This window comes from Takifugu flavidus, chromosome 19, assembly GCF_003711565.1.
Source record: "Takifugu flavidus isolate HTHZ2018 chromosome 19, ASM371156v2, whole genome shotgun sequence".
In the NCBI taxonomy this organism is placed as follows: Eukaryota; Metazoa; Chordata; class Actinopteri; order Tetraodontiformes; family Tetraodontidae; genus Takifugu; species Takifugu flavidus.
The window spans coordinates 1,293,865-1,321,616 of NC_079538.1; the positions used below are offsets into that span (position 1 = coordinate 1,293,865).

At 48.3% G+C, this 27,752-nt stretch overlaps 2 protein-coding genes across 8 annotated transcripts in view; one reads left to right on the forward strand and one right to left on the reverse strand.

The window, feature by feature from the left end:
- The first annotated feature begins 11 nt into the window (after positions 1-11).
- On the forward strand, positions 12-21,075 carry LOC130515683 (kinesin-like protein KIF13B). Of its 5 annotated transcripts, none has more exons than XM_057016083.1 (42): positions 12-148; positions 272-361; positions 639-716; positions 1,896-1,989; positions 5,390-5,402; positions 5,548-5,608; positions 5,798-5,890; positions 7,106-7,286; positions 7,652-7,739; positions 7,820-7,954; positions 8,108-8,220; positions 8,520-8,631; positions 9,132-9,344; positions 9,433-9,543; positions 9,837-9,971; positions 10,052-10,182; positions 10,377-10,463; positions 10,573-10,763; positions 11,073-11,304; positions 11,501-11,663; positions 11,794-11,940; positions 12,579-12,728; positions 12,823-12,951; positions 13,226-13,402; positions 13,484-13,641; positions 13,915-14,047; positions 14,116-14,259; positions 14,399-14,425; positions 14,506-14,605; positions 14,999-15,125; positions 15,435-15,490; positions 15,564-15,682; positions 15,762-15,938; positions 16,018-16,110; positions 16,236-16,391; positions 16,473-16,550; positions 16,710-16,763; positions 16,944-17,043; positions 17,160-17,296; positions 18,787-18,852; positions 18,933-20,064; positions 20,163-21,075. In XM_057016083.1, exons 2-42 carry the CDS (start codon positions 292-294, stop codon positions 20,417-20,419), a joined length of 6,018 nt encoding a protein of 2,005 aa, XP_056872063.1. In that variant the 5' UTR covers positions 12-148; positions 272-291; the 3' UTR covers positions 20,420-21,075. The 5 variants fall into 5 exon arrangements, with proteins under 5 accessions (XP_056872063.1, XP_056872065.1, XP_056872066.1 ...); XM_057016085.1 differs by having other exon boundaries at positions 17,208-17,296; XM_057016084.1 differs by having other exon boundaries at positions 18-148; positions 280-361.
- The window catches only part of hmbox1b (homeobox containing 1 b), an 11,956-nt gene continuing 5,274 nt past the window's right edge, over positions 21,071-27,752 (reverse strand). For 2 of the 3 annotated variants that reach the window (XM_057016091.1, XM_057016090.1), the window contains exons 4-10: positions 27,406-27,516; positions 25,779-25,932; positions 25,553-25,635; positions 25,210-25,305; positions 24,638-24,732; positions 24,328-24,411; positions 21,071-24,245 (exon numbers count right to left, since the gene is read on the reverse strand). In XM_057016091.1, the coding sequence (XP_056872071.1) occupies positions 24,102-24,245; positions 24,328-24,411; positions 24,638-24,732; positions 25,210-25,305; positions 25,553-25,635; positions 25,779-25,932; positions 27,406-27,516 (767 nt within the window). In that variant the 3' untranslated portion in view covers positions 21,071-24,101. The remainder of the gene's footprint in view (positions 24,246-24,327; positions 24,412-24,637; positions 24,733-25,209; positions 25,306-25,552; positions 25,636-25,778; positions 25,933-27,405; positions 27,517-27,752) is intronic. The other variant, XM_057016092.1, reaches the window with a different exon arrangement.

Genomic DNA, 27,752 nt, shown 5'->3' on the forward strand with positions numbered 1-27,752 from the left:
CCAGCAGAGCGCCACTGGGGAACTTGGAAGCCGACTAAAGCTCTGAGTAAATCCCCTTAGCTGCGAGCTGATATGGCTTGACTGATCACTGTGGGGAGTTTCAGGAAATGCAACAGGTGGAGGAGCCGAGGCACCGAGCTGTACCGCCGTGAGTCTTTTAACCCTAAAGCAGAACCTGTGCTGATCCATGGCAATGCGTGCTACATTACGTACCACTTCAGAATTATAAATACACCTGGCTTCTGTGTTTGTACTGATTATTTTTCGTTAGCGTCGCAGGCTAGCTGCTGAATGCTCCTTAACGAGCCTGTGGGCGCCGGACAGGAAACAACCGCAGCGTTTCACAAGGTTACTTTACCCGGTAAGAATATAATTAAACCTTTTCAAGAAATATCAAGGACAACTAAGCAAACTGCTAATGGTAGGTGTGTTTAATTGTGGGAAACATTGTAACGACGTGGAATTAATGGCTTACGACGTCTAGAGATTTGTACTTCACGCAACGGAGCAGCGTGTAAAAATAAAGTGATGTGTTCAGGTGTAGTTGGAATAATCAGGTTATTCACCAATGATGCTTGAATGCGCGTGCACAGCTGCGCACATCTGGTTTTACACTTGATTTTTTTGTCACATGTCAGGTGTCACGATGGATGACAACAGTCTTAACGTGTCCAATGTGAAGGTCGCGGTTCGTGTTCGGCCAATGAACAGGAGGGGTGAGTCCAGAGGCGTGCGTGCGTGTGTGTGCGTGCCTGAGTGAGTGAGTGTGTGTGAGGTAACACCAGTGTACACATCAACATCTTTATTTTAGGGACATATTTGTGTATTTTAGTTCAGTCTTAGTGTGACTGCGTTAGTGTTTATTCAAAGTGAAGGAATTAAAGTATTGATCAGGTTATCATGATAACTATGACCTGGATGATTGAGAATATTGATCAGGTTGTGTGTTAAAGGAATATTGGGTTTAATAGCTTTTATTTGAAAATGATTGTCAGTTTCTCTGTCCAGTTAGGACTGTAAAGTGTGATTATCTCCCTGGTTTTGTTTCATTTGTCAAATTGTTGCCTCTGAAACATGAAATACCGCTTTAGTTGTTTTGGTAAGGTTGATTTTTTTCTTGAATAAAAGGTGTTTAATTGCATGAAAGCTGATGATACCAAGGGAAGACCTCCTGGAATCTTGTGGGGGTACAGTCAGCAGTAATAACGGGCCAGCTATTGCTGGCTGCCATCACACTAAATTTGGCTTCAGTATTTTGCAACCTCTATTTTCATTGTCAAACTCTGAAAACATCCATTTTAACCCTGTTTGGGGAAAAAAGGGTGTGAAATGTGTGAAGGACGTCCTGGAACTGAATGACGTGCTGCGCTCGCTGTGACATGTGTGCTAACATCAAGCTTTAAACATGTCACCTTCACAAATACTGACAACTCTAGAGGCTCGCGGGGCAGAATTCCTGCTCTGGCAGGACGTCACTGGAGATAGGAATGAGGAAGAGGATTCAGAGAACTCTCAAGTGTCTTTTTGAAGCTCTTCCCTGGTTATATTTGCTCAGGCAGGTCAGGGATGAATCAGCATGCATAAAACAATATCCTGCCTCATGGTGTTGAGCTGTTGTGGTGGTCACGAGGCTCACACGCACGCACGCACGCACGCACACACACACTCGCACACCGCACCAGCATGGTTGTATGAGTATACAGTACAACCATTTCAGCAGGATATCGTGTGCATTATTATGTTGTTTAAATAAAGTCTATGTCTATTATGATGCATTCATATATTCGTGGTCTATTAGCTATGTTGATACAAATGAACCAATCATCTGTTTCCGGGTTATATATTTATGTCCATTTTCTTTCACTGCATATCAACATGTTTCTTATCTTATCTAGAAAAAGACATGAAGACCAAATGTGTGGTGGAGATGGAGGAGAACCAGACCATTCTGTATCCACCGACTGCCAGTATGAACAAAGGAGACCCTCGGTGAGCTGCTCAACTGTCCTTTATTCCTCTTTTATGATGTAATCTCTGATTTTAAAGCTACCTTTTAAACCCTGAGCTAGTTTATCTGGTCACCATCATCATATGGTCTTCTGTGTGAGGGGGCTTCACATAGAGGTTCTGGTTTGCTGCAGGTTTTCCACAACAACAGGAGTGTGTTTGAATATGGGTAAACCCACTAAAGGGCAATTTAATCTGTTCCCAAAGCCAATAGACCTGGAGTCATTCCTTCTGTTGTGTCTCTTTGGATGCCATCGTGAACTGCACCAGAAAACACAGTCATGAACATTGGAGAGCAACCTGGAAGCTAGCTGGAGCATTTGTTGCCTTCCCACATTTGATTTTCCAGGTTCTTGAGGCGACCTGGAAAATGTTCACTGCTTGAACGGAGGCGGACAAAGTTGTTGGCTGAGATGGTGGATTATGATGCCGTGATGGCGGTGCCGTTGCAAAGAGTTGCAAAGTAGCTGGGCTTGTTCCATTTCTGGTTTAATTGTCTTGAGTTGTGCTGGGCTGCACTTAATTTAGATTGAGAATGGGCACTTGGAGTCCTGACTTGGAACTTTGTTCACACATCACAACAAGTATATTTTCTTTTAGTAATCACAAAGGAGATCATGTTTAATACAAAGTGCCATAAGCGATCCCTGAAAAGTCCTTAGAATGCTTTCTGTATCTGTTCTCCTCAACTGTTTCCATTTCTCCTCCTCCCTCTGTGTCTGTCCTGGACTGTTCCTGTCTTTACAAAGGGCGGGTCCATTCCAGCTCAGTCCTGCTCAGGTAGTCATGTCAGGAATTGGAACAAAGGGTGACAGATAAAAATCAGACCGAGGGGGTTGCAGTTGGTGCACACCTCCAGCCCAGAGGTTTGTCTGTTGGCTTACTTGTGTTGTTTCCAATGAGGCCTCCTTGTGAAGAGAGGAGTCCACTGTCCCTGGAGGGGGACGCGGTCCTTGGAGGATGTCTTCCTTCGTCAGTAATCGTCAAGGCACCGACGTGCTGGCGCTACAGGGCGACTGGCTCTCTCCAGCAGGGCTGAGCCTCATATTTGCAAATGCTCGCGTGCGTCCTGGCTCACCTCTACCGCCACCTGTGTCTCTTCTGTCCCAACACGCTTCAGCAGCTATATTCTTCCCTTTAGGCTCAGCTTGAACAGGTTTGACAAGCTGCCTTCAAGAAGCGCTGCAGTAAAGTAAACTTCAGCGGAGCAATTTGACCCAGAAATCTTCTGTGTCTGTACAAATCAACACTCTATTGTGAGCCCCGTAGACTAGCTCCTATTTAATCAGCTCTTTCCCGACGCCTTCTGCTCCTGCTTCATGCACGTAGCCCGAGAGGTGATATTTATGCAGTATTGATGCAGCTAAGCGTGCAGCAGCAGGCTGTCAACCCCTCAGGGTGCTTCTGGAGGGAGCCCAACAATATGCCTGTAACACCTGTCCTGCCATTCATTCATATGGGTGCCAGATGTTTTTTAAAGGTTATGAAAAATGTGTGATTTGTGGTTGTAAATATGATTCCTGGCAGCTCTAAAGTGTAGGAACCTTTCAGCACAGAACAACATGACTGACACAATGTAGCTGGAAACCTGTTTCCACCCATGCAGGATCACAGATTTGACTCTTAGTCTTTGGGACAAAACTACTGAGCCTGTGTGTCTTGTTGACCACTGCCTCTCCTTTAGTGACTCCTTGGAGCTGCTGGGCTCTGCCAGTTATCTCAGGAATGTCCTCACCACTCCAGCAGTGGACAAGACTTAATGTTGCTCCCTCTTGCAGCAGCCCAGTCTGACATAGGGGCCTTGTTTGTTCCACAGTCCTGTGTGTGTGTATGTGTGTGCATACGTGTGTGTGGACATGACTACATTCATAACCTTTTCCTTCTTTTTAAATGAGCCGCACACAGAATTCTGATGGATTTTGACCCATTTTTGTAGGAAGCCTGGGTGCCTGTATTTGTGCTCTACATAGGAAAACAGTAGTTGTCTTTATTTCTGTATCTGGAAGTAACATTTGAGAGATATGCTAGAAAGAGGTATTCACAACAATGTTATAATGTTGCTAAAACCAAGATACCAGCAGACACATGTGGCTCCGCAGTGTTGCTATCTCCTGAAACTGAAATGGTCAGGAAACAGGTTCTGGAATAAGCAATAGAGCACCAGAGGAAGCCCATCGACATCCTTTCATTCCTCAACTACAAGCACCATAGAACAGCTTGAATCTTGATTCCTGCTCGTAGCTGCACTGCAAAGACCCTAAATGTGATGACTGCATCCCAGAAATGCGTGAACATTGACATTCTTTCTGCTGCCACAGTCCCCAGCTTCATGTGCATCGAGGTCAAACGCCTCATTTTTGCTGTCACACACCACTCGGTGAGCACCTTCCTGTCAGTTCACAACACTGACGCCTCTGAGTCTTTTTCTCAGGAAATACTGATTCCTCCTCTGGGACCAGCAGCTAATAAACTATTCAGTTACTCTGAAGCCAATTTGTTATATTTCATTGTTGTCTGAGGGTCACTATTTAACATCGTAGGTTCAGATGAAGCTTAGGTATAGATTTACATCTTTTTAGACCTTTTTCTGTTAATGACCAGAACGAAAACATCCAACCTCTGATTAGGACCTGGAAAGGCCATGGCCTGCAGGATGTTCTGGAACCAGCGGGTCCAACGGGACCCAGGCTGGCTGAGAGCATGATGACGTTCACCTCAGTTTGCTTTTAAAGTCCTTCTGTGGGAAGTTTCCAGCTGTCGTCGCCAAACCCCAAGGATGATAACTTTTTTCTTCACCAGTCATGTGACCAGCATACATTCTAAACTCTTCCCACCTTTTTGGATGCGAATTCCTTTACAGAGTATATCGGACACAAGCTGCGATCTCAATTATCTTCTACCCATTAATTCTATTTGTTTTACAGGCACATCTTCATGATTACTCACATCCGAGGTTCTCCCTGTAAAAGAGTGCAAATACAGCAGATTGGTCTTACTGGAACACTGAAATATATAATATATGATATAATCATAGGAGATAAGAGTGCTACTTAAATTAGCATGCTAAACTGTAGCCACCAGACAAAGTTGGACACATTTTTGTAACATGAGCTGTAAAATATTACATCTTGGCAGAGAGCAGAACCTTCAGGGCTGCTTTAGCTTAGAGCAGAGGAGAGAAACAGGATTTCATCACTTCTAAAACATATTATATGAGCGGGGGTAAAAATAGACCTACCTGAATGTTAAACATGCTTTTTTTAAGTGATGCACATTTAAAGGTTCCGTCAGAATCTAGAGCATCTAGCCCAGACATGTTTATCGATATGTATTTTATCACTGATTGATGTTTTCTCTCTCTCTCTCTCTCTCTCTCTGCCAGGAGTCAGCCAAAGGTGAGTCTTTATGTCAAATAAAGGAAAGTGAAAGTTGCACCTTATCTTCACTTTGTTTTTAATCACCACTCATTGTTTCGTTCTTTTATGACTAATACCCACATTGAAGTTGTCTAAATAGGCCAATCATGTGAATTCTCTTCAGGTATTTGCATATGACTACTGCTTCTGGTCAATGGATGAATGTCAAACAGACAAGTTTGCAGGTTGGTACCATTGCTGAGTTCCTACAGTATCATTAACCTGCTAACCCTTGACATGCTTTTATGAGGCTCTGAACTGCTCAAGTAGAAGACTGGGATATGTGTAGATGGTTAACCAGCCTGTCATTTATGTGCCGTGCCTTTGTGTGTCTGCTGCAGCACATTAAAGTGTGTCCTCTGGTCTGTGAGCAGGTCAGGATGTCGTGTTCCAGTGCCTTGGTGAGAGTCTGCTGGATAACGCCTTCATGGGCTACAATGCTTGCATCTTTGCTTATGGACAGACAGGTGAGACCATATATAACCACAGCTTTTGCTGCTGGACCCAAACACATTCCATAGGTTACTCACCATTAAGCTGTTTAATAGCTATTCTTGTGCAACAATGTTCATCCTTTTAATAAGAACACACATGGAAAGAAGAGGAATCGCATTAGTTTGGTATTTTTCTATATCCAGCAGTTCAGCAGGCACCACTCAGGGCGGAGAGATCATTTTTGGCAGGTTATACGGTAACATGCTCCAACTGCCATAAACTGGATCAAAGAGCCTCCGTGGCTATTTGAAGTGTCCAGTATTTACCGGCTGGTCTTTCAACAGGTGCCAGTATGAAGGCAGACTCAGCCCTGTTCCTGTGTATCACATGTACAGGCAACAAAAGTTCTGTGATCAGATTGAAGAAAGTGCAATGAATAGGTTAAGAGGTGAAATGTCTTTAACCCCCATCAACATTGTGCAACATCCAGGTGTGACTACATGGTCCTGGTCCTTCAAAATCAATAGGTAGGAGTAGGTTGAGTGGTTTTTCTTCAACAAGAACGGGTTAGGTCCTGGAGCAACAGCTAAAGTACCGTAGTGAAGGAATTAATAAATCAGGTCAAGATTAAAGTTTTAAATCTCTTTCGTGAACTTCATTTAAAACCCAGGGAAGCGGCCTGTAAAAACCAGTCTGTCAGATGTGTTTGAATGCGTGACTGTAAATTCTGTAGCGTTTAATCTTCGTTCCAGAAGTCTTTGTTGTCAGAAGTCTTCCCCCTGCAGTTGGGTGGTGGAAATGGCAAGGCTGAGTTTTGATATGAAGGTTTTTAATTAATATCTAAGACTAAGCAGATTGTAATGAAGTCTTGAGTAGACTGGCATTTTAATACAGTAAAGTACCCAGGTCAGCACTCCAGGAAGAAATTTTAATTAAGCTGATTAATGGGAGTGTTTATGTATTGTGGCGATCAGCAGATAAGGTTTTGGCCTAGCGTTAACTTTAGGGATGATTGTCATAAGAGGCAGGGCTAAAACCCCTTTGTTGTATCCCAGTTCCTCTATTCTTCCCATCAGAAAAACTTTGAAGCTGCACTGTGCTGTCAGCCTGGCTGTTCAAGTCCATGTTTGACCAATTTTAAGATTTGCTTACCTTAACATCTGTTAAGGAAAATGTCTTCACAGGGGAATGATCTCCACATTCCTCCCTTTTTTGGATTCCTTTGAACCCTGAACCTCTGTCTCCAGGCTCTGGCAAGTCTTACACTATGATGGGCTCAGAAGAGCAGCCAGGGCTGATCCCTCGGCTCTGCAGCTCCCTGTTTAGCAGGATTCTGCAGGAAGCCCAGGAAGGAGAGAGCTTCACTGTAGAGGTCTCCTACATGGAGATTTACAACGAGAAGGTCCGAGACCTACTCGACCCCAAAGGGTAAGGAAACATTCTGGGAAGCAAAAATATCCCCATTTTATCTGGGAACAAAATCATTTAAGAGTCGCAGCCAACAGGTTAAAAAAACTCCTGCACTTGATGTGTTTCTAGTATTTATTGGAATATGATAAAGGAGAAGTTAATGTGAGCATCATTGAGTCTCTCTTGTTTATTCAAATCCAGCAAATCCAGCATGCATTAAAAGCAAGCGCACATTTATTGTTTTCAGAGTCATAGCGATGCGTCGTGGCACACATGCATTAATGTACACACCTTTAAACATTTACTCAATCCTTATTCAGTATTTATTATCCATGTCTGATCTGAACACGAGGGGACTCATTATTTTCTCCTTCTCTCCGTAGAAGTCGACATGCGCTGAGAGTGAGAGAGCACAATGTTTTTGGGCCATATGTTGACGGCCTCTCTCATCTGGCCGTTGCCAGCTACAAGGTTTGGTGGGGGGGGAGCAATTTCTCCAATTTTTGCTGCCACTATGTTGAAAACAAAGTTTTAATCTGCATTTTTGACAGGATATCAAGTCTCTGATGTCAGAGGGGAATAAATCCCGCACCGTGGCTGCCACCAACATGAATGAAGAGAGCAGCAGGTCCCACGCTGTGTTCAACATCATCCTCACACACACACTCATGGACCTGCAGTCAGGGGTAAGATACACACACACACACACACACACAGAGCATCAGATGTACACATTACTCATCTGTAGCTCAGATGATTCTTAATAGCCACTGTGTGTTACTGATGCTGTCTGGATCATGGAGGGAGTGAGTCTTAATGTATCCATGTGTCCAATCCAGACATCTGGAGAGAAGGTGAGCAAGCTGAGTCTGGTGGATCTGGCTGGCAGTGAGCGGGCGGCAAAGACGGGAGCAGCGGGCGAAAGGCTGAAGGAAGGGAGTAACATCAACAAGTGAGTCAAGTCTTTTGCTCCTAACCTTTCACTGACAACTCACCACACTCACCTCTGCTTAGATCCTGAAAATCCTTCACTTAACACTGTTTTTTAATTTTTTAAAACCTCATCCATCTGCATTTATCAGAAGCGCAGTGTGCACGACATTGTAGAGCCTTGATTACACCCTGAGGTTGACTGGGTGCATCCGATTCCAACTGACATCGCCTTGATGTTTCTTCTCTAGTGGAATTAGTTTTGATATGTTCTTTTCTCATAATTCTCTGCCCCTCTCTGCTTCTCTCTGTCTCCTTCAGGTCTCTGAGCACTCTGGGTCTGGTCATCTCAGCTTTAGCTGAGCAGGGAGCGGGGAAGAACAAGAACAAGTTTGTGCCCTACAGAGACTCCGTCCTCACCTGGCTGCTCAAGGTGCACGAAGGACAAAAGCCAACATTGTTCATGCAGTTTCCCTCTGCAGAACAGGACCGTCCTTTCTGCTCTACAGAACAGGAGCGAGAAGGATCTCATATTCTACAAATAAGCTTTCTAAAAGTCCACGGCTGCCTGAAATCTACTTATTCTGTTTTCCTTCGCTCAGCTTGCCAAAAGTTTTGCCTCTGTCTATTCTGCTGAAAATCTTCGGGACAGCTGGCTCTTTTTGTCCGAGGGGCTCATCGCCACCCCCCGGTGTTGCAACAAAAGAGCAGCAGCAACCATTTGATGAATTAATCAAACATTAAAATAGTGGAGCTTTTCATTAGTTTCATGGGTCTCATTAACTCTGACCCTTCTTTTGTGGGAGGTGTTCCCCTGATACTTTTGTCTTTACAATTCATGGTTCAATATAGCAACATGTAGCATTATATTATGATGAAAAGAAGTTTTAAAAAAATGGTTTTTACATCCTGCCACCTTATTTCCACCCACAGGACAGCCTCGGAGGGAACAGCCGGACAGCCATGGTCGCAACCATCAGCCCCGCCGCAGACAACTACGACGAGACTCTGTCGACCCTCCGATACGCAGATCGGGCAAAGAGCATCATCAACCATGCCGTGGTCAACGAAGACCCCAATGCCAGAATCATCCGAGAGCTCAGAGAGGAGGTGGAGAAGCTGAGAGAGCAGCTCACAGAGGCCGAGGTGAGGCCAGGCCTGTGCACGTGGAGGGAAGGCGGGGCTTTTCATCGCCTTGATGTGTGTGTGTGATGAAATGTTTTGTGGCTGTCAGTCTATGAAGGCGCCGGAGTTGAAGGACCAACTGGAGGAGTCAGAAAAACTGATCCAAGAAATGACGGTTACCTGGGAGGAGAAGCTCAGAAAGACGGAGGCTGTTGCACAGGTTAGATTATCTTCCTTTCAGATCCTTTTAATGCTTGGTTTACATGTTCTCCCTCTGCTGTCACGTCAGTTCCCTCCTTCATCTCCAGCAACACCCAATCAATGAATGGATATGTCAAATTCCTCTAAATCAAATAGATATGGTGAAACATTTTATGCTTTTATTTTGAAAGGACACATATCAAATCGATATCTTGGTCAGGCAGATGTAGTTTATACGTAACGTGGTTGTCACGGCTTTACACATCTTCACTGTAATGGACCAGGAAGTGTCCTTCCGTCTGTCTCCTGTAGGAGCGCCAGAGGCAGCTGGAGAGTCTCGGAATTTCCCTTCAATCATCCGGAATCCGAGTGGTGGATGACAAGTGCTTCCTGGTTAATCTAAACGCTGACCCAGCCCTCAACGAGCTGCTCGTCTACTACCTAAAGGTACTGCACAGATATGGTGCTGTCGTCGCAGGTTGAGGCTCGGCGTTCTGCAGCAGCTCCACCTCTTCTCTTCTGCGCAGGAGCACACACGCGTGGGCTCGGCTAATTCACAGGACATCCAGCTGTGTGGGATGGCCATTCAGGCTGAGCACTGCATCATCGACGTCACACAGAGCACCGGCGTGATGCTCACTCCTCTGCACAATGCCCGGTGTGTGCGATCAGTCAGGGATGGTACTACGGCTCTCAATGGGTTCCTGACAAAGTAGCTGTCATACGTTTTCTTCTGTCTGTTGCTGCTTCTCTTGCTGTTGCATTAATTAATGGAAAGAAAAAAAAAGAAGTCCTAAAGGATCTCCAACCCTGGGGTTGAATTTGACTCTGGTTCTGCTATTCATCCCGTAGAACATACGTCAATGGTACCGCCGTCACCAGTCCAGTCCAGCTTCATCACGGTGACCGAATCTTGTGGGGAAACAACCACTTTTTTAGGTCTGTCGTTGCCAAACTTTGTGGATACTTGCTAATGATTGTAGTATCTGACAAACTCCTCACTCAACACTGTTTGTGCCACATCCGCCTCCAACCGGTCGACTCACAGAATCAGCCTACCCAAGGATATGGTCCGTGCTGGAGGCGAGGACAAGGAGGGCTGCGCTGCGCTGAAGACGTGCTTGAGTACAGATCGGCTTGAGGTGGACTTTGACGCGTCAAGCGACATTTCGAGCGAGCTGAGCTTCGGCTACGAGTTTGCCCAGGCTGAGGTCATGATGAAAGGAATGCGCAACAACGGTGAGACAAGGGTCGAAATGGCGAAAGGGAAGTAAAGGAAAGAAAAGAAATGAGACCTTCAAGTATCAGTTGATTTCCTACATATGGCCCTTTTGTTTTTACTGATTCTGTTCCCACTTTGCCAGAGAGCATGATTGATAAACCTTCTTACATCTAAAAATACCCATCATGGGAGCGGAGGTCTGTAAACTCGCCTTCTCACCCCACTACGTCACCTTTGACAGTGCAGTCGGGGGCAGTTGCAGCCAGTAATTTCACATTTCCCATAGAGAATGTTTGAGCAGAACCCCTCTCTTTCCTCCACCTCAGATCCCCTTCAGTCTGTGCTGAAGACCCTGGAGAGGCAGTATAGGGAGGAGAAGCACTGCGCTCTGGAGCGACAGAGAGAGATGTACGAGCAGGAGCTGCAGCAGCTCCGTAAGCAGCTCAGTCCTGAAACCTCCTCCCACCTCCTGGACCCCACAGGCCTGCTGAGCAGCACCACAAATGCCGCAGCATCTCCCAGCTCCCACAAGCGGGTTCGGCGCTGGAGCGAGGACAGGTGAGCAGCGCTGTCACAGTCATCTAGCTGCTGTAGGAATCAGACTAGATATTGATGTAAAGCTCAAGCAGCTCATTCCTGGTTCTGCCGCAGGTTTCACTTTCTGCAGCCGTGACTCCGTCTGTGTTTAGTATCACTTGTTTTAACACCAATGAAACTGATGAAGTCTCTGTTTACTTGCCCAATCGTGGTTTAGAGAAGCGATGATGACGCGTAGTCTGCGTCGGCTGAAGGAGCAAATTGTTCGGGCAAACCTGTTGGCACAGGAGGCGGGCTTCTTCGCGGAGGAGCTTAACAAGAAGACCGAGTACCTGGTTACTCTGCAGATACCTGCTGCTAACCTGGACGCCAACAGGAAGGTGGGTGTGGCTACTGACGTAAGAAAGAGGAAGGATTTGATTCTGTGGCAGTGGATACTGCTCAAAATAGGAGTTGGGAAGAAGAGTAGCTTTGAGCATTTCTCTCTCTCTGTCTCCCTCCTCTTTACAGCGAGATGTTGTTTTGAGTGAGCCGGCCATCCAGGTCCGCCGTAAAGGTAAAGGGAAGCAGATCTGGGCCCTGGAAAAGATGGAGAACAGGCTGGTGGACATGAGGGAGCTTTACCAAGAGTGGAAGGACTTTGATGAAGACAACCCTGTGAGTGAGCACAGCAGAATGTTGCACTCATTGTAGCATTATAGCAATTTAGCAACATTCTGAACCTCTCTGGTTCCTCACTTTCATCATTTGGAGATGTTTGGTCGGGCCAATTTCTACCGTTTACATCGATCCTTTCAAAGGTATCTAAAAGCGGTGCTTGAAGATGTGTCTGAATTATTATTATATATGGATACTTTGAGGATCCGTTTAATCGAGATGAGAAGACACAACAAACTCGGCTGAAACACTTTAATGGGCTTAGAGTAGGATGGAGCTGGGGAGTAGGAGCAGCAGAGTGGAGAGGAGCCAACTGAGCTCCTTCAGGCATCTGGTAAGGCCTTGTGGACCACCACACCCAACAAGCAGGATCCTCTCAGGGCATACTTGCACCTCCCAAGTAGCCCTGGAATGTTTCTGGAGGAGGTAACTGTAGAGAAGATAGTCTGGGCTTCCCTGCTGGACTTGCTTCAGTCTGCCAGACCCAAAGCTGTGCGCTCACCTGCTCCTTCAACCGTATAAAATGTAATAAAACAATAAGAATGTTAAGATTATTGTCTCCTCAGTGTTTAGTTCAGTGTAAAATAAGTTTAAGATGTTCTGCTGGACCGGACACACCTTACTCCATCTGACTGCAGGTGATGCGCTCCTATTTCAAGCGAGCCGATCCGTTCTTCGATGAGCAGGAGAACCACAGCCTGATCGGCGTGGCCAATGTTTTCTTGGCCTGTCTCTTCTATGATGTCAAGCTACAGTATGCAGTGCCCATCATCAACCAGAAGGGAGAGGTAGTAGCCTACTGAATGTGCGTTCAGGCCTCCCCTCAGCTTCACTGGTAATCTGATTATGTCGACCTGTGTGGTGCCGATGTCTGCCCATCAGGTGGCCGGGCGGCTGCAGGTGGAGGTTTGGCATGGCACTGAGATCTCTGAGGCGGACGGTGCCAAGCAGGCGGCCTCTCGGCCGAGCGTCATGGAGGGAGATCAGCAGGAGCGCAGACTGGACTGTGTGGTGAGAACATCTTTGGCGGTTCCTCAGAGACAAACGAGTGTTCTGGTCATTTAGGAGCTCTAGCGGGTCAATGTTGGAGCAGATGTTCCGGTTATTAATTCTCTGCTGCCTTTCCATCCTTTTTTTTAATAAAAACACAATAATCTGAATCAAATTGGTAACGTCTTCGTACAAATGGTTGGCACATAAACAGAAGCAGGACCTTGCTTTGATTCCAGCAGACACCACGGAGACACCACCTCATCCTGGTTTACTCCTCTCTTGCCTTCCTCAGGTGAAGATCCTGCAGGCCACAGGTCTCCCTCGCCATTTGTCAAACTTTGTTTTCTGTCAGTACCACTTCTGGGGCCAGGAGGAGCCTGTGTTTATCGCTCCGGAGATGGCAGCATGCAGCTCCTCCTCCTCCTCCTCCAGGGACCCTCAGTGTACGGTGGTCTTTGACAGTGCTCAGGTGTGTTAACCTTTCACGCCGTTGTATCCAGATCAGTCCATACTGGAAACGATGCAACAACTTCCTCTCTTTCCTTGTCAGGAATTCTCTGTACCGGTGTCAGAGGAGTTTGTGGAGTTCTTGTCCGAGGGGGCGGTGGCCATTGAGGTGTACGGCCATAAGCAGGCTAACCCTCGCAGGAACCTTGCCCTGTGGGACCTTGGAGTGATTCAAGCCAAAACTCGCTCCCTCAGAGAACGGTGCAGTGACACAGACGCAGTAAATGACTAACCTGGACATTTGTCCTCTTTGGTCCTTTGTATAGGACAGTAACGTTTCCTTAATACTCCGTTTGACGGCAATAAAAGATATTTAGGATATTTTTTCCTACCACAACCGTTACCATAAAGTAAATAGGGATTTTACATGTTTGGTTGTTGGCACTGGAATATAGATAACCTTGTGATCATGTTTAAAGAGGAGAGGGGCGATGGATCGGGTGTTGTGAGCTCTGGTCTGGTGTGCCCCCACAGGTGGAGCGAGGTTACCCGCAGGCTGGAGATGTGGGTGCAGCTGAGGGAGCTGAATGAGGCGGGCGAGTTCACGGCTGTGGAGGTGCTTCCCGCCAAAGATGTGCGCACAGGAGGGGTCTTCCAGCTGCGACAGGTATGGCGGCGCCTCATTCGGGCCTTAGGTAGGAACCTGATCGTTTAGGTAATCGTTGTACGTCGCAGGGTCAGTCCCGTCGAGTCCAAGTGGAGATTCGCTCGGTGCCAGATTCGGGCACCATGCCCCTCATTGCTGCCTCTGTCCTCTCTGTGTCCATCGGAGATGTCAAAGTTGGACAGACCCGTCCATCCAAAGGCGGATCACAGTGGGTGAGTGGTAGATCGGGACAACACATCCATGCACACACACACGCACACACACCCACGAGTTAATATCAGTAAAGCCTTGTTTCAAATAGGAGCTTTTTATTGTTGTTTTTAAAACCTCTTTCTCAATTTCAACCTTCAGACTGAAGAAGACGTGGACAGCTACCAAGTAAGCAGATGTTTCCACTTAAGGGATTTTGAAATGCTCGAATATGGTTGGAGCTTTCAGCGTTTATCGTGTGTGTGTAGGAGTTGGACTTGGAGCGGATGAAGGCTCACTGGTTGGACAGTTTGACTCAGAGGCAAGAGTATCTGGACCAGCAACTACAGAAGATCGTCTCCAAAGCAGGTAGACGGTAAAACACTCGCCTCCGCATCGCTGCGGGGCTGACTGACAGCGGTGCTGATTCGTCGCCATCTTTATACCAACTGAGCATCTCCTCACAGTGTATTTCAGCAACAAAAGATTTTATTTTTTGATGAGTAAATGAAATGAGTTTATGTGAGTGAGTTTATCACCATTGATATGACAGTGAACAATGTTTAAGTCAACATTTGAAATGTAGCCGTAACAGCAGCCACGAGGTCAGTTTTCCATCAGATTTCACATGGAATAATGATAAAAATGCAAAATTCAACTCCAGCAAACGTCCATGATCTGATATTTTGTCCTGTAGCGGTACCTGCAGGGGCAGCCAGACCAGCTTTTAAAATATGAACTTTGACCTCTGTGTGTCTGTAGATAAATCTGAGGATGATGTTGAAAGAGAGTCCCAGCTGCTGGAGTGTCGCCTGACACTCACTGAAGAACGCAACGCTGTCCTGGTGCCATCAGCTGGCAGCGGCATCCCAGGAGCTCCAGTGGAGAGGTGTGTGTGTGTGTTTGGTTTTTTAGATGATCTTTGCTCTCTTTTCAGAAAACAAGCCCACCTGTATCAAGGACTTTTTACTTTTGCCTTTCCGTTTTTTAGCAGATGTTTCAGGAGATTTTGTGCTCAAACCTTCCCGCTGAGGAAATCAAACCTAAATCTACCTCAGCAGCTTTTGTTCTCTGTTTCATGGCGCCGAGGACTGTTGCACGTGCATGGCATCACCGCTGGGATGCGCTCCTTTACAGCTGTTACCTTCATGTTAGGATGAGCTGGGATGAGCTGGCTGACGGTTCTGTTTCTCTCCAGGGTTCCTGTTCCTGGCATGGAGACCCATGTGCCTGTCCTCTTCCTGGATCTCAGCGGTACTTGTTTTTGCTGCAACAATCTAATTTTATTCCCCAATCATTGTAATTGACCTTACATTTCCTCATCCAGCTGATGATTTCCAGTCTAGCATTTCAGCCCCTCTGGCAGGAGGTTTAGACTCATTACTCAGTGGGGAGGATGATGACGAATTCTTTGACCTTCATATTGTTAAATACCACGAATCAGAGGTAAAGTGGAGGATGAAAGCCTGATGTGTGTGGGTGCTGGTTGTTGTCTTCATCATGTGCCATGTTTTCACGTGTTTAGGTGAAGGTGGAGGCTTCGTGGGACTCAACGGTCCACGAGTGTCCCCAGCTGAGCCGAGTGACGGCGGCTGACCAGAGGGTGTACCTGACAGTCAAAGCAGTGGTTCAGCTGAGCCACCCCGCCCACATGCAGCTTGTCCTGAGGAAGCGCATCTGCGTCAGCATCACAGGGAGACAGGTCAGTGGCCCCGAGGCATGATGGGAAGGGGAAGGGTTCGCGCCCCGATTTCTGACCCCACCTGATTGTGGTGCGTCAGGGTTTCGCCCAGAGCCTCCTGAAGAGGATGTCTCACCGCAGCAACATCCCCGGCTGTGGCGTCACCTTTGAGATCGTTTCCAACGTTCCAGGCGTGAGTACCATAACTGTCACGCGTCGGCTTCACGCGTGCTCAAAGAAACTGAAGCAAAAGCGCATAAAAAAAGGGTGTTTTTAACGCAGCGCTGCAGTGAATGTTGCGTCTTGCCGCCACCACAGGACATCCATGGCCCAGAGGACCGGGAGATGTTGGCCAGACTGGCCGCCGCCAGCACCGAGGATGACCAATCGGCTGACAGCGAAGCCGCCATCGAGAAATATTTACGCAGTGTCCTGGCTGTGGAGAACATCCTCACCATGGACAGACTCAGACAAGTCAGCAAATTTTAGGGTGCACCTGAAGTGTCTGATTCACCTTTACACGCGACAGTAAAGCTTGTGTTTCCAAACGTACAGGAGGTGGCTGTGAGGGAACATCTGGCTGCGAAAGGGAAAGCTCCCAGGCGGTGCCTGAGTTCTCCAAACATCAGCCGCGTAAGAACGTTCAGGAGATTCTCCTTGACTTTGTTGTTAGTGTGTTGGGGGGGAATACCGTGGCACCAGCTCCTTCGCACTTATCTAAACAAGCTAAAGGAAATGTGCTCGCAGTTCTTGTTTCCTGCGGTTAACCTGCACCACTAACCCTTTTCCCAGCTGTCAACCAGGAGTTTGGAGCTCCTTTCTACTCATAACCTCAATGACCTTAAGGTGAGCTTCAAGGTGTCTCCTAATCCGCTCACTTCTCTCACTTTTCATATGTAGCTCCAGTTTTCCTTTATTGCTAACGCATGTGGGACTTCTTTGATGCAGCGTATCGTTTGTGATTAAATTGGAAAGAGAAGCTCCAGAAGGGTTGTTTTAGCCTGACTGTCTGTACCGTGTGTTCAGGGCTGGGAGAGCCACCACAATCTGTCTGCCGTTCCTCCCCCATCCACACGTATGCTGCCCAGCTCCATATCTCAGAGCCTGAGCCTGAGCCCCGATGCAGGTACCTTATACACACTTGTTTCACACCTAAGTTTCCCTTTTCTCCATCTCAAAAGCTTCCTTCCCTCCTCCTCTGCTTCCTTCATCTCTCCTCCTGCAACATCTCATTTCCTCCAGCATCATCGACAGTGCTTTCAGGTTTCGTTGCATCTTATCTACCCACAGTGAAGGCCGTCCCCAGGCTGCTCAAGTCATTGCTTCCTGGCGGGAGGGAAGACGGCGGCGGCAGCAGCCCGACAGCCGTCACTGAGCAGGTGCGGCGAGTCTGGATTCGCGCTCGCGGTCTCCTCACTGTTTTAAAAGGGCTTTCAATTTTGTTTGTGTCACTATGGCATCTAAATATACCCTCCACTCAACACAGGCTAATCCCATTTCTTCTGTTGCCATGGAAACAGAGCTTATGTAGCCGGAAACAGAAACGATAAAGTGGAGAAATGCCTCAGTGGCTACAATAAATAGTTATCAAAGGTTTGCAAAAATAGAGGCGAGAGAATTGATGGCAGTGTGCTTCAGATGGTTTAGGAGCACCTGAGATGGTTGAGGAGCACCTGAGATGGTTGAGGAGCACCTGAGATGGTTGAGGAGCACCTGAGATGGTTGAGGAGCACCTGAGATGGTTGAGGAGCACCTGAGATGGTTTAGGAGGACCTGAGATGGTTGAGGAGGACCTGAGATGGTTGAGGAGCACCTGAGATGGCTGAGGAGCACCTGAGATGGTTGAGGAGGACCTGAGATGGTTGAGGAGCACCTGAGATGGTTGAGGAGGACCTGAGATGGTTGAGGAGCACCTGAGATGGCTGAGGAGCACCTGAGATGGTTTAGGAGCACCTGAGATGGTTGAGGAGCACCTCTGGCGGTACTGAACTAAAGCAACTGGTGGAACCGACAGACCTGAAACTGGAAAAAAAAAAAAAAGTTCAGATGAGGTTGTTTTGCTGGTTTGTCTGGACCGATTGACAGTCTGCAAGCAGCTGTGAGGGGAGCAGCTGAAGGCCCTGCTCCTCCACAGCCTCGTCCACTGACGTCCAATCATCTGACATTGACATCCAGGAGTTTCTTTTGTTCCTGAAGCTGCTCAACGTTTCAGGCTCTGATTAGCACCTTGAGCCTGGGATGGCAGCTAATCAGCCCTATCTTCTGTTGGAGAGCGTTTGGTCCTTTTGAAATCCCTGATGGATCTTGTCCCCCCTCGGTGCCCAACACCCTCTTGCCTGCTGCAGATGTTTAGGGAGGTCAAACCAACATCTGGCTTCCTGCCATTATCAACAGATTGACGTTGATTCCATCTGAACAACTACTGCATCCAGGAACCTTCCTCCCGGGGAGTGTTCACCTGTGTTTCTGACTGCAGATGTTTCCTGTATAGATTGTAGATGTAAAACATCTCTACTTCTTCCTTGTGCACGTGTGAGCTTCTCGTCCCATTTTAAAAATCGAACCCCTCCATGAATCACCCGCTGAAGTCCTAATAGCTATTAAAGTGAAAATCATTTTTCTTCTTGAAGAACAAGTCAAACCCGCCTGATAAATGTCAGCTTACTTGTTTTTAATGTCACCTTCTGCCAAAATCACTGTTGAACTCTTGTCCTCATTCAATGAATCATCCTTTTATAAATCCTCAGATTTTTATTACCTTCTTCAAACAATCATAAAAAACCCAAAACTCTCATGTGACAGCGTCGAGCGCTGAGTCACACGCCGTAGCGTGACACTGATGTTGAGAGGCTCTTGTTTCCTGCGACAGGTGGCGCTGCGCATCGTGGTGCAGTCTGCAAGTATTGAAGATGGAATCAGCCAACGACAGCAGCCAGTAAGATTTGCATCTGAGGAATATCTGCTTGTTGGCACTGACTGTAACTGTAACCTCGGTGGCCTTGCTCTCCTTTAAAGGTTCCTGCTGAAGAGGCTTCTCCTGGCTCCCAGTCTGAGAGCCCCAGAGTCCCACTGCCACCACCAATCATCCGAGAGACAGAAGACTCCACCTCCAGCCCCGTTAGTGAAACGTCAAGCGGATACATCTCGAACAGCATCTCCACGGTGACCCTGTCTGATGTCTATACGCTGAGCTGGGACCTGCCGCCGCTGGCCGGCAGGAGAAGCGACGGCTTTGAGGCGCTGCCGGATACTGAAGAGGAGAGTTCAGTGAGCGACCTTCAACCTTCGGGTCGGGAGTCTCTGCTGGTCTGGGATGAAGGAGCTGGCGCGGTACCATCCGGACCAGACTCACACCCCCGCCAAGAGGAAGCTCCACCTGCGACAGAACACAAGCCGGACTCTGAAGCAAACCTGGCTGGAGCGGAACAAGAGTCGTTAGATCAGGAGGATCAGAGGGATCGATTAGAAGCACTGCCAGAAAAGGGCCCTCAGATACAGGGACCAGGTCTACACACCCCAGAGGAGACAGAACAACCCCCCCTCCAGTCAGAAACGCTCGACGCCATCCCACAGACGCAACCCAGACGAGAGGAGACACCCTTCCAGGGCGCTCCAGATCCAACCCTGCAGGTTCCAGAGGATGCCCAGGTCTTGATTCTGACTCCTGCCTCATCAGGGGAGCAGGTTGATCTGGATGTGGCTGAAATACAACCAACTTCCGAGCTTCCCAACATCAACTGCATTCCCACTTCTCCTCCAGCCCACGATGAAGCACCTGCGAATGCTTCTAAGTCCAGGGCCCAGTCCAGCGCTGAGCCCTCCAACCCCAACCCCTCCGGGGCCAATCCCTTCAGGATCCAAAAAGTCAAGTCTTCAGACCTCAAGTCCTTCCAGCCGATCATTGGAACGGCTGAGTCCGCAGGTCCGCAGGTAGACCCCACCAACAGCCTCGCCGTGCCTCTGGAAAGTCTGGAAATCATCTCGGACTCCGAAGAAGGAGACGCGGCCGCTGCCGTCCTTCCGGACTGGCTGAAGGAGGGAGAGTTTGTGACCGTGGGGGGCAACAAGAGCGGCACCGTCCGCTACGTCGGACCTGCCGATTTTGCCAAGGGGACCTGGGTGGGAGTGGAACTGGAGGTCCCGGCAGGTGAGCAGAACTGGCCCCCGTGTCAGGCGTCCTAGCGTTGAACTCTCACTCCTCGTGAGCTCTGTCCCGGTTCACAAACCCTCTGAATTTGTCTTCAGGAAAAAACGACGGCTCAGTAGGTGGCAAGCACTACTTCCACTGTAACCCCGGTTACGGCGTGCTGGTGAGGCCGAACAGGGTGAGTCGGGGGGGCGCCAAGCGCCGCCGCCAGCAGCAGCAGCAGAAGCGGCGCAGCGCCAACCTGTCTGGATCGAGCCCCAACCTGGCGGCCCTGACGGCCCTGGCCAAGGGTGAAGGCGGTGGCGGGTCGAGCCATCGTGGCCGAGGAGAGAACCGCAAGTCCTGGAACACGTGAGGGCTCCAAAAGGCCCGATGAGCGCACGTTGATCTTTGATTTGGGATCAGACTCACCTGCCAGGTAATGATGGAGACTTGCAGAATCACAATATTTAAGTTTTAACTCCAAATGTGACTGGTTTCATCTTGAATGGGAGGCTTTGCTCTCCTCACCGCTCCAGCAGCTCTGCTTTTTACTTTATTTATAATACGCGAGACACGTGTCTGATTGGACAGTTTTATTGTTGTGCCTTGAAATCTTGTGACCGCTGTTCAGCAAACGCGCCTTCCAGTCATCAACCACCAAAACCAGTGCCGCCAGTGGGCTGGCAGCTGGAGATTCGGCTCGGCAGTTTCAATTCTGTTCAAAAACAAGAGTTTTCTGCCAAAGAGCAGCTGTTTCCAAGCCGGAGGGTCAGGCTGGAGCACAGGTCACGCTGCCATCAAGTGCCAGTTTTTAGTTTTCACGAGCCGGTTTGGAACGAATCAAATGGGACGCTTTTGTTTTGAAAGGACACGAGGGACTTTTGTACGTGTCAGATTTTAGCCACTACATCTTTTGACCGTCTTATTTAAAGTGAAAAAAAAGAATAATGAATGGTTTTAATGAATAAATGTCACTCTGCATTCACGAATGTGTGTTTGGGAACCACCAAAATAAAAGCACAAGTCTGATTGATATATCTTTATTCTCTTGTACATTATATATATCATACTAAAATAAACACAAGTTAAAAAATGAACAAAGAAACTGTACAAAAAATGTATATATTCTACATCTTAATTACAGAACAGTCTACTGTCCAAAAAAGGCACTAAATTGTGAAATGGGCAATACAGTAATGGCAAACGGAAACAGTTTTAGAGCTCGATGTGACAGCGTTCGCGTCTGTGACCTATACTGGGACGATGTACTGGCGTTTCTCTACTGGGAGGAACCAGTGTGACACCAGCTGCGTACGCCGCTAATCTCCCGCCAGTTACTCAAATCTCGCGAACAGGCGACGGTTCGCTCCTTCCTTCCTTGCACGTGTGTGGAGCAGAAACGCACACGCCAAACACTGATTGGCAGGTGGTCGTGGGGCCGCGGCGGCGCTTAAACACTAAGGCAAAGAAAGAAGAATCTGGATCAGCACTCTGGTGCTCGACCTCCACCACAATGTTGTGTCACACCTCTGGCTGGGGGGGCCAGGAGGGGCACTTTTACTCAACATACAATCTGTGCTTAGTACATTTTTGTTGCTTCACATATCCAAACATAATATTTCCTCTACACGTTTGCTATGATTCAATCAGGAACTCCCTTTGGTCTTGGCACTGTCTTTGTCACTTAAGTAATTGTCATTTTCAAAACCATTTTTCTAAGTTAAGTATTAACTTTTACATTTAAAGAGTTGGCACGGCCTCAGCCCCCATTCTTAGTTTTAAGGTGCTTCGTCGCTCGTCTTCCTCAAATTAGCCAACTAGCCCAGACACCCGGGGTGGGACTGTTTCGCTCAAACAAGGGATGATCCAATAAGATGGAAACAAAAAAAAACACTTTAAATGATGTAGTAAAGTAAAAAGCATGATTAATTTAACAATAAAAGCATGTTTCATTTTAAAAACATGTCATTTTTTTGTACATTATTTTAAAAAAAGAAAAGAGTATAAATACATACTTTTTTTTAAATCTTTCAACCCTTTTTAAAACACAGGCCTTAGTACTGAGTCTTATCTGCAGCTTTGTACACACAGAAGCAAAAGATTTAAATAGTTTGACTACTTGGGGCCCAGGGCTGGAGCCGTTCTGAGGCAGCAGAATCCCGAGAAACCGTCAACGGGTCCGTCGCCACGATCCAAATTCCACTCCTTCGTTTAGGATTTACGGACAAGCTGCTGGACAGAACCCTCCACAGTTCTCCGAAACCATCGCGAAGGCAATGGTCCTTTCAAAAGCTACCATTTGGGTTTGGTTTCTCAAGATCCTGGAGCAGGATTAGGGTGCGAGGAACTGACCCAGAAACAGCATGGAAGACCGTTTCAACCGAGGTGATAATCTCTGTATTGACACTCATTCATTTGCCATTTCCCCATCTCATTTTATAGCATTTTTTAGAGATTGGAGATAGTCACAAATTCTTCAAGATAATCACCTTGGCATTCATTTTGGTTCTTGGGGCCAATTTGCCATCTTGCACACAATGCTCGTCGCTAAGCTAACGGTTTGCTATCACATTATGGGTCACGAGTGTCATCAACACTATCACTTGGAATTTTGAAAACAGTCTGCAGCCTCTACCAACAGGACCTTTACCTTTGGTTGAAGATGGTTTGGAGAAGTGGAACCTGGACCAAACAGAGTGAGTAAGTTATTTCCCACATCACCACTTTAGACATGGGTTTTGACTTTCTTCAAAGTGGTGCTTTTTACCCTTGAGGCTAGCTTAAAAAGATTTAAAAAAATGGCCTGGAGATTCTAAGATTCTAACCCAGTATTGCCAGTATGTACTGGGTGTAATCTGATACCGCAGAGATTAAAAATCTTCTGGTAGCACATTCTTTAGGCTCTTACAAAGAGGCAGCGTCACAGAACAAGTAATAAATAGCAGCTTCGAGTGATATTTTTTCATTATATGTTGCTGCTTATACAGATGATTTTACCGTCACTGAAGTTTTCGTGGCTTAATGCGCGCCAAATAGCAGAAATCACTTTTTCCACCACGATTTCCCCACTTATCTTCACTTTTTGTTGTTAGCATCTTTTCCTTTGGCATGGATGGGCCTGTTTCATTAACAGTTAGCTTTAGCTGACTTGATTATCACCGTTGACCTACACCGGGTTCCATTAACCGCAATTATTTAATGACAGTGCCACTGGGAAGCAGAACACGAAGGCAAAACTGAATAGACGTCTAGTTTTTGGTGTGAAAACAAAAGAGGGAAGAGTGGAAATGAACTGCTGTTGGATTTTAGTTGACTGCTTTGGCGAGGACGACAGGAAAAATATAAAAAAAAACCTGCTGAATATTGTAAAAGTTAATGGTTGTAGTTTGTGTGTATGGAGTTAAGGCTACTTTTATTTGTGAATACTTTAGACCATTTCTGTCCCAACAGCAGTTTTACAGAAGGAACAAAAGCCACAGCACAGAGGAATGCTAAATCTAGACCAAAGTGACGACAGTTCGGGGGCGCCGCACTGCCGGTCGATTGCACGATAAAGAAGAGGTCAATCTTTGAGGGTTATGTAGGGAGCACACCATGAGGTGGGAGTGTGACCCATGAGAACCATATCATTATCCTATATACAGTACACGTTACATTTCTGAGGTTGATGCGGAGGTGAAACAGACTGAGGATCGGCTCAGATGACCAGGCTGGGGAGGAGGAGGAGGAGGGGGGGGGGGTGTAAAGGAGAGGCGGGGGAGGGGAGACTAGAGGTATCCTGACAGAGTCTGAGTTCCTGGGAGCATTCTGGGCGTGAACACATGTAATTTCTTCTGAAGATCGCACAAGTGCAGAGACCCACCTCTGGCACGAGTGTCAACATGAGGGGGAGGGGACGGGACGGGACGGGACGGGACGGGAGGGGAGGGGGGAGGCTAACCGCTCTTTACACGGGGAGGCTGTGGGACAGGGTGAGGTTTACTAAGAAGAACCGTCTTCCAGCCGCCGGTCCCCACCGTTTCCCCTCTCCTCCCTCCCTCCATCCCTCCGGCTGCTCATTCGTCCTCCAGGGATTCGGTCTTGATGTCGTTGGGGACCCCCCCGGTTCTGGACAGGGCCAGGATGGAGTGGTTGACGGCGGCCATCTCCACAGCCAGAGAGATGGGGTCCTGGTGCTCGCTGTGCACCGCGCTGTCATCCTGACACGTGGGAGGGACAAAGGTTCAGACAGAAGGAAGACACTCGTGTCTACGGCCCAGAAGAACCACGACCACACCGTACCTGTGTCGGGGAGGTGGGCTCCAGACGGTAAAGGCCAAAAGGTCGGCTGAGAGGTCTCTTGTCAAAATAGGGCAGATCGCATGCCTGAGGTTGAGAGGAGCAATCAATAAACCAGCTAACAGACAGTTAAATATCCACTCAGACCGGTTCAGTCCTGATCAACTGGTGGGAGCGCATCCTCAATAGAGGGGCGGGGCAACGGCGAGGCAGGGCAACATAAAACTCTTTAATCCGCCCTGTCATCTACAGCCCCGACTGGAACATTAAATCTGCTTTTAATTGTCTTTTGGGATCTATAATTTCTCTCTACCTGCTCTGAGAAGTCGTTTCCGTCAATGTCGTCACTGTTGGAGTGTCCTCCTGGGCTCTGAACGTCTATCCCATGACTCTCCAGGATTGTGGCTTCTTGGAGGAAGAGTATGGATTATTAGATTTATGGCAAATGATGAACGCTTCCCTTTGCGCTTTATTACCAACGCTAACTCCAACCGCAGGTTCGGGAGGAGGGTGTGAGGCGGCTGAGCTAAATTGGTTCTGACGTCCAAAGAAGCAGCCTGTGACCCCCCCCCCCCTCCCAAAGCAAAGAAGGTGTAAGAATTAGAAAGGTAAATGTGATAAACAAAAGAAGAAAGTGGCGAAAAAAGGCAGGAAAAATCGGCATTGTGTTGATTTTACACAGTCGATTGAACGCCGCCGCTGGAACCTTCACTCCACTAAAAGGCGTGAGGCGCCTCTGTCTCCATAAAGGCGTGAGGCACCTCTGTCTCCATAAAGGCATGAGGCGCCTCTGTCTCGCCTCTGTGTCCTGTCAGCGGTTAATAATCGTCTGCTTTATGACTCGGATATCCCCACGGAACGGCCAAGATGGCGGCTATACGTTACCAATGTTGGCCCGTCTCTTGATCTCTTTGCGGCGGTTGGCGAACCAGTTATAGACCTTGAGCGAGGTGACCCGCTCCAGGTCGGACAGCTTCTTCCCTAAAGAAGGCGACAAATGAAATGAACCGACCTGACGTCACGGTAACCTCCACCCGACAGATTTGCTCTATCGGCGTTTTCTGCTCTCGGTAATGACTCTCGCTGCCTCGGAATAATCCTCATGCAACAAAACCACCAGGGCCCAATGAAGATGCGGCAAAATGAGACAGGAGGTGGCGCCGGTGCTGCCGGGCTTCTATTCTGGGTCAGAATCGGACATTACGGTAACGGTAAAGTCTGATTTTACCTGGTTTCTGAATCACAGCGTTGCAGGCGTTTGCTATTTCCTCCCGTTTGGCCTCGTCTGGGTACTGGTTGTCGTTGAAGTAGCTATAAATAGCAGCGCAGTGTCAACGGTTTAGTAGCGTGTGTGCGTGCGTGCTGGCACAGAGCCAATATCGAGACTCATCTGTTTAAATCCGTGTGGAAATAAGAAAAGTTATGAAACGGGCCCATCCTCCCTCCCAGCTCACCTCTCCATCACGGCCAAACACTCTTTTCTCCAAGTGAAGCGGCTTCCTCGACGCAGCCGGAAGGTTCCGGGGGCCGTGGCGATCGGGGGCGGGGTCTGCCGCCACTCCATCTCCTCCATGGGCAACGGCGCCGGCCGCATATTCAGGGTGGCACCTTGTGTCAGAAAAGGTCAATGTTGAGTGCAAATGGACGGACGGAGCTGGTCCAGACAGAACCCTGCGTTGTATAACCCCCCCCCCAAGACCCAGAATGGAACTGGAGCAGCCACATCAGACTGGACCGCAGGGATGAACAGCAGGCGCAGAAGGCGGCGCCCTGCGCAGCGTCACCTTGCGCCCGCCGGCCTGTCGGCTGAAGGAGCAGCGGGTTTCCTCTGCAGCGGTGATGGAGGCCCGTGTGCAGAGCTGAGCCCAGCTGGACCGACCCGCTCTGGACAGAAATAGCAGCTGCTGGCAGCACGCCATCGAGGAACATGCCGCAGAGGACAAGCGAAGCCTCGGGGGGGCGGGGGGGGGGCTGCTGTCTGGCTGGAGGTTGACACGGTGCACGTGTCCGATGCAGGCGCCGTTTACACTGTTAACCATTTACAGTTCCAGTGTGAGGTTGTGCAACAGACTGGGCTCCTGACGGAGGAGCTGAGGACTGAGCCGCCACCATGAGCCAGCAGCAACGCCTACGAGAAACAACGTTTTCCCAGACGGGAAGCATCAGTGGCCCATCTCTCCCGTCGTCTCAGGGCGGATCCACCGCAGGACTCATCCAGTCAGCCAGCCAATGAAGACAGCACGGTCATGCAGCTGGGGCCCGACACGGCCTGCTGGAGGTCATCCTGGGCCCCATAGAGAGAGGGTCTCAGAAGAAACCCACCACATACCAGCACCTGGTCCAACAATGCAGGGACCTGCTTCTTCCCAGTTCAGGTGGGCTGCAGGTTTCCCAGCAGTCTACGTGGGAACTGCTTCCAGCTCTGAGGACAGCAAGAAGGAAGAGGGAGACAGCTGGACGGAGGTTGGGGAGGCAGCCGAGAGCCTCTTGTTGGCTCTGGAGTAGGAGGGCAGATGGCGCCGGGAGAAGATGGTTGGTGACTGGCCAGAACTACCGACCTGCTAACTGGGGGGTGCTGTGTGACGGTTAGACGCCACCTGACAACATCTTCTCCTGGCTGAAAGCTGCAGCCACTGGGAGAGGATGGCAGCAACCAGATGTGTTTAATAGAACTCGTGTCGCATCACCTGTGGATCAGTTCAATTGTAAATCATCTAGAATGAATAACGAGCTCAGAAAGCGTCTCTACTAAAGTCACGCCTCGAGTACGAGTGGAGGAGGAGTGAGGGAGACGCAGACGGACAGACAGATTGCACATATGACGGCCCTGTAGCACGTGAAATATGATTAACGCTGAGTCAGCCATTTAAACACCAACGGTACAACATAAAGAGGATCACAGCTGAAGGCCAAATAAATGATTTCAAACAGAAGCCCATCGTTGTGTGGATGCCACCCTGCGGAAACACGGCTAACAACAGTCTGGCGTTAGCTTCCAGGCATTAGCATTCGTCCTCTCAGTCCACTCAAACAAGCTGCTGTGAAAAAGGGAGAGCAAAGGCCTTCTGGACCTCCAGCTACCTGGGGTGGTTTTCTCCAGCGTGTACCAGCGGTAGAAGGCCCTCTTCTTCTGCTCGCTCAGGTCGGAGCCATGCTGCAGCAGCCAGTGGGAGATCCTGCTCTGGCTGATCCCTGGAAAACAGCCACTCAACGAATTACAAAGTGTTCCTAACAATTCATACACGAGCTTGAGAAAAATGGAAGCAACAAAGTCTTCCACCCTGAGAAGTGAAGCAAAGATTCCAACCACTTGTGCTTGGACAGCAGGCCGTCCTTTGGGCTAATTGTGGCTCCTTCAACTCTTAAGTAGCAGACAGGCTTCAGTTTTACAAACCAAAAGACACTCATGTCAAAGCCATTTGCGTTGT

Excerpts from the sequence above, each read along its gene's own strand:
- LOC130515683 (XM_057016083.1), top strand. The coding sequence starts at position 292 with ATGCTCCTTAACGAGCCTGTGGGCGCCGGACAGGAAACAACCGCAGCG. Across the intron at positions 9,544-9,836 it reads AGACGGAGGCTGTTGCACAG|GAGCGCCAGAGGCAGCTGGA; the intron begins GTTAGATTATCT and ends TGTCTCCTGTAG. Across the intron at positions 15,939-16,017 it reads TCAGCATCACAGGGAGACAG|GGTTTCGCCCAGAGCCTCCT; the intron begins GTCAGTGGCCCC and ends GTGGTGCGTCAG.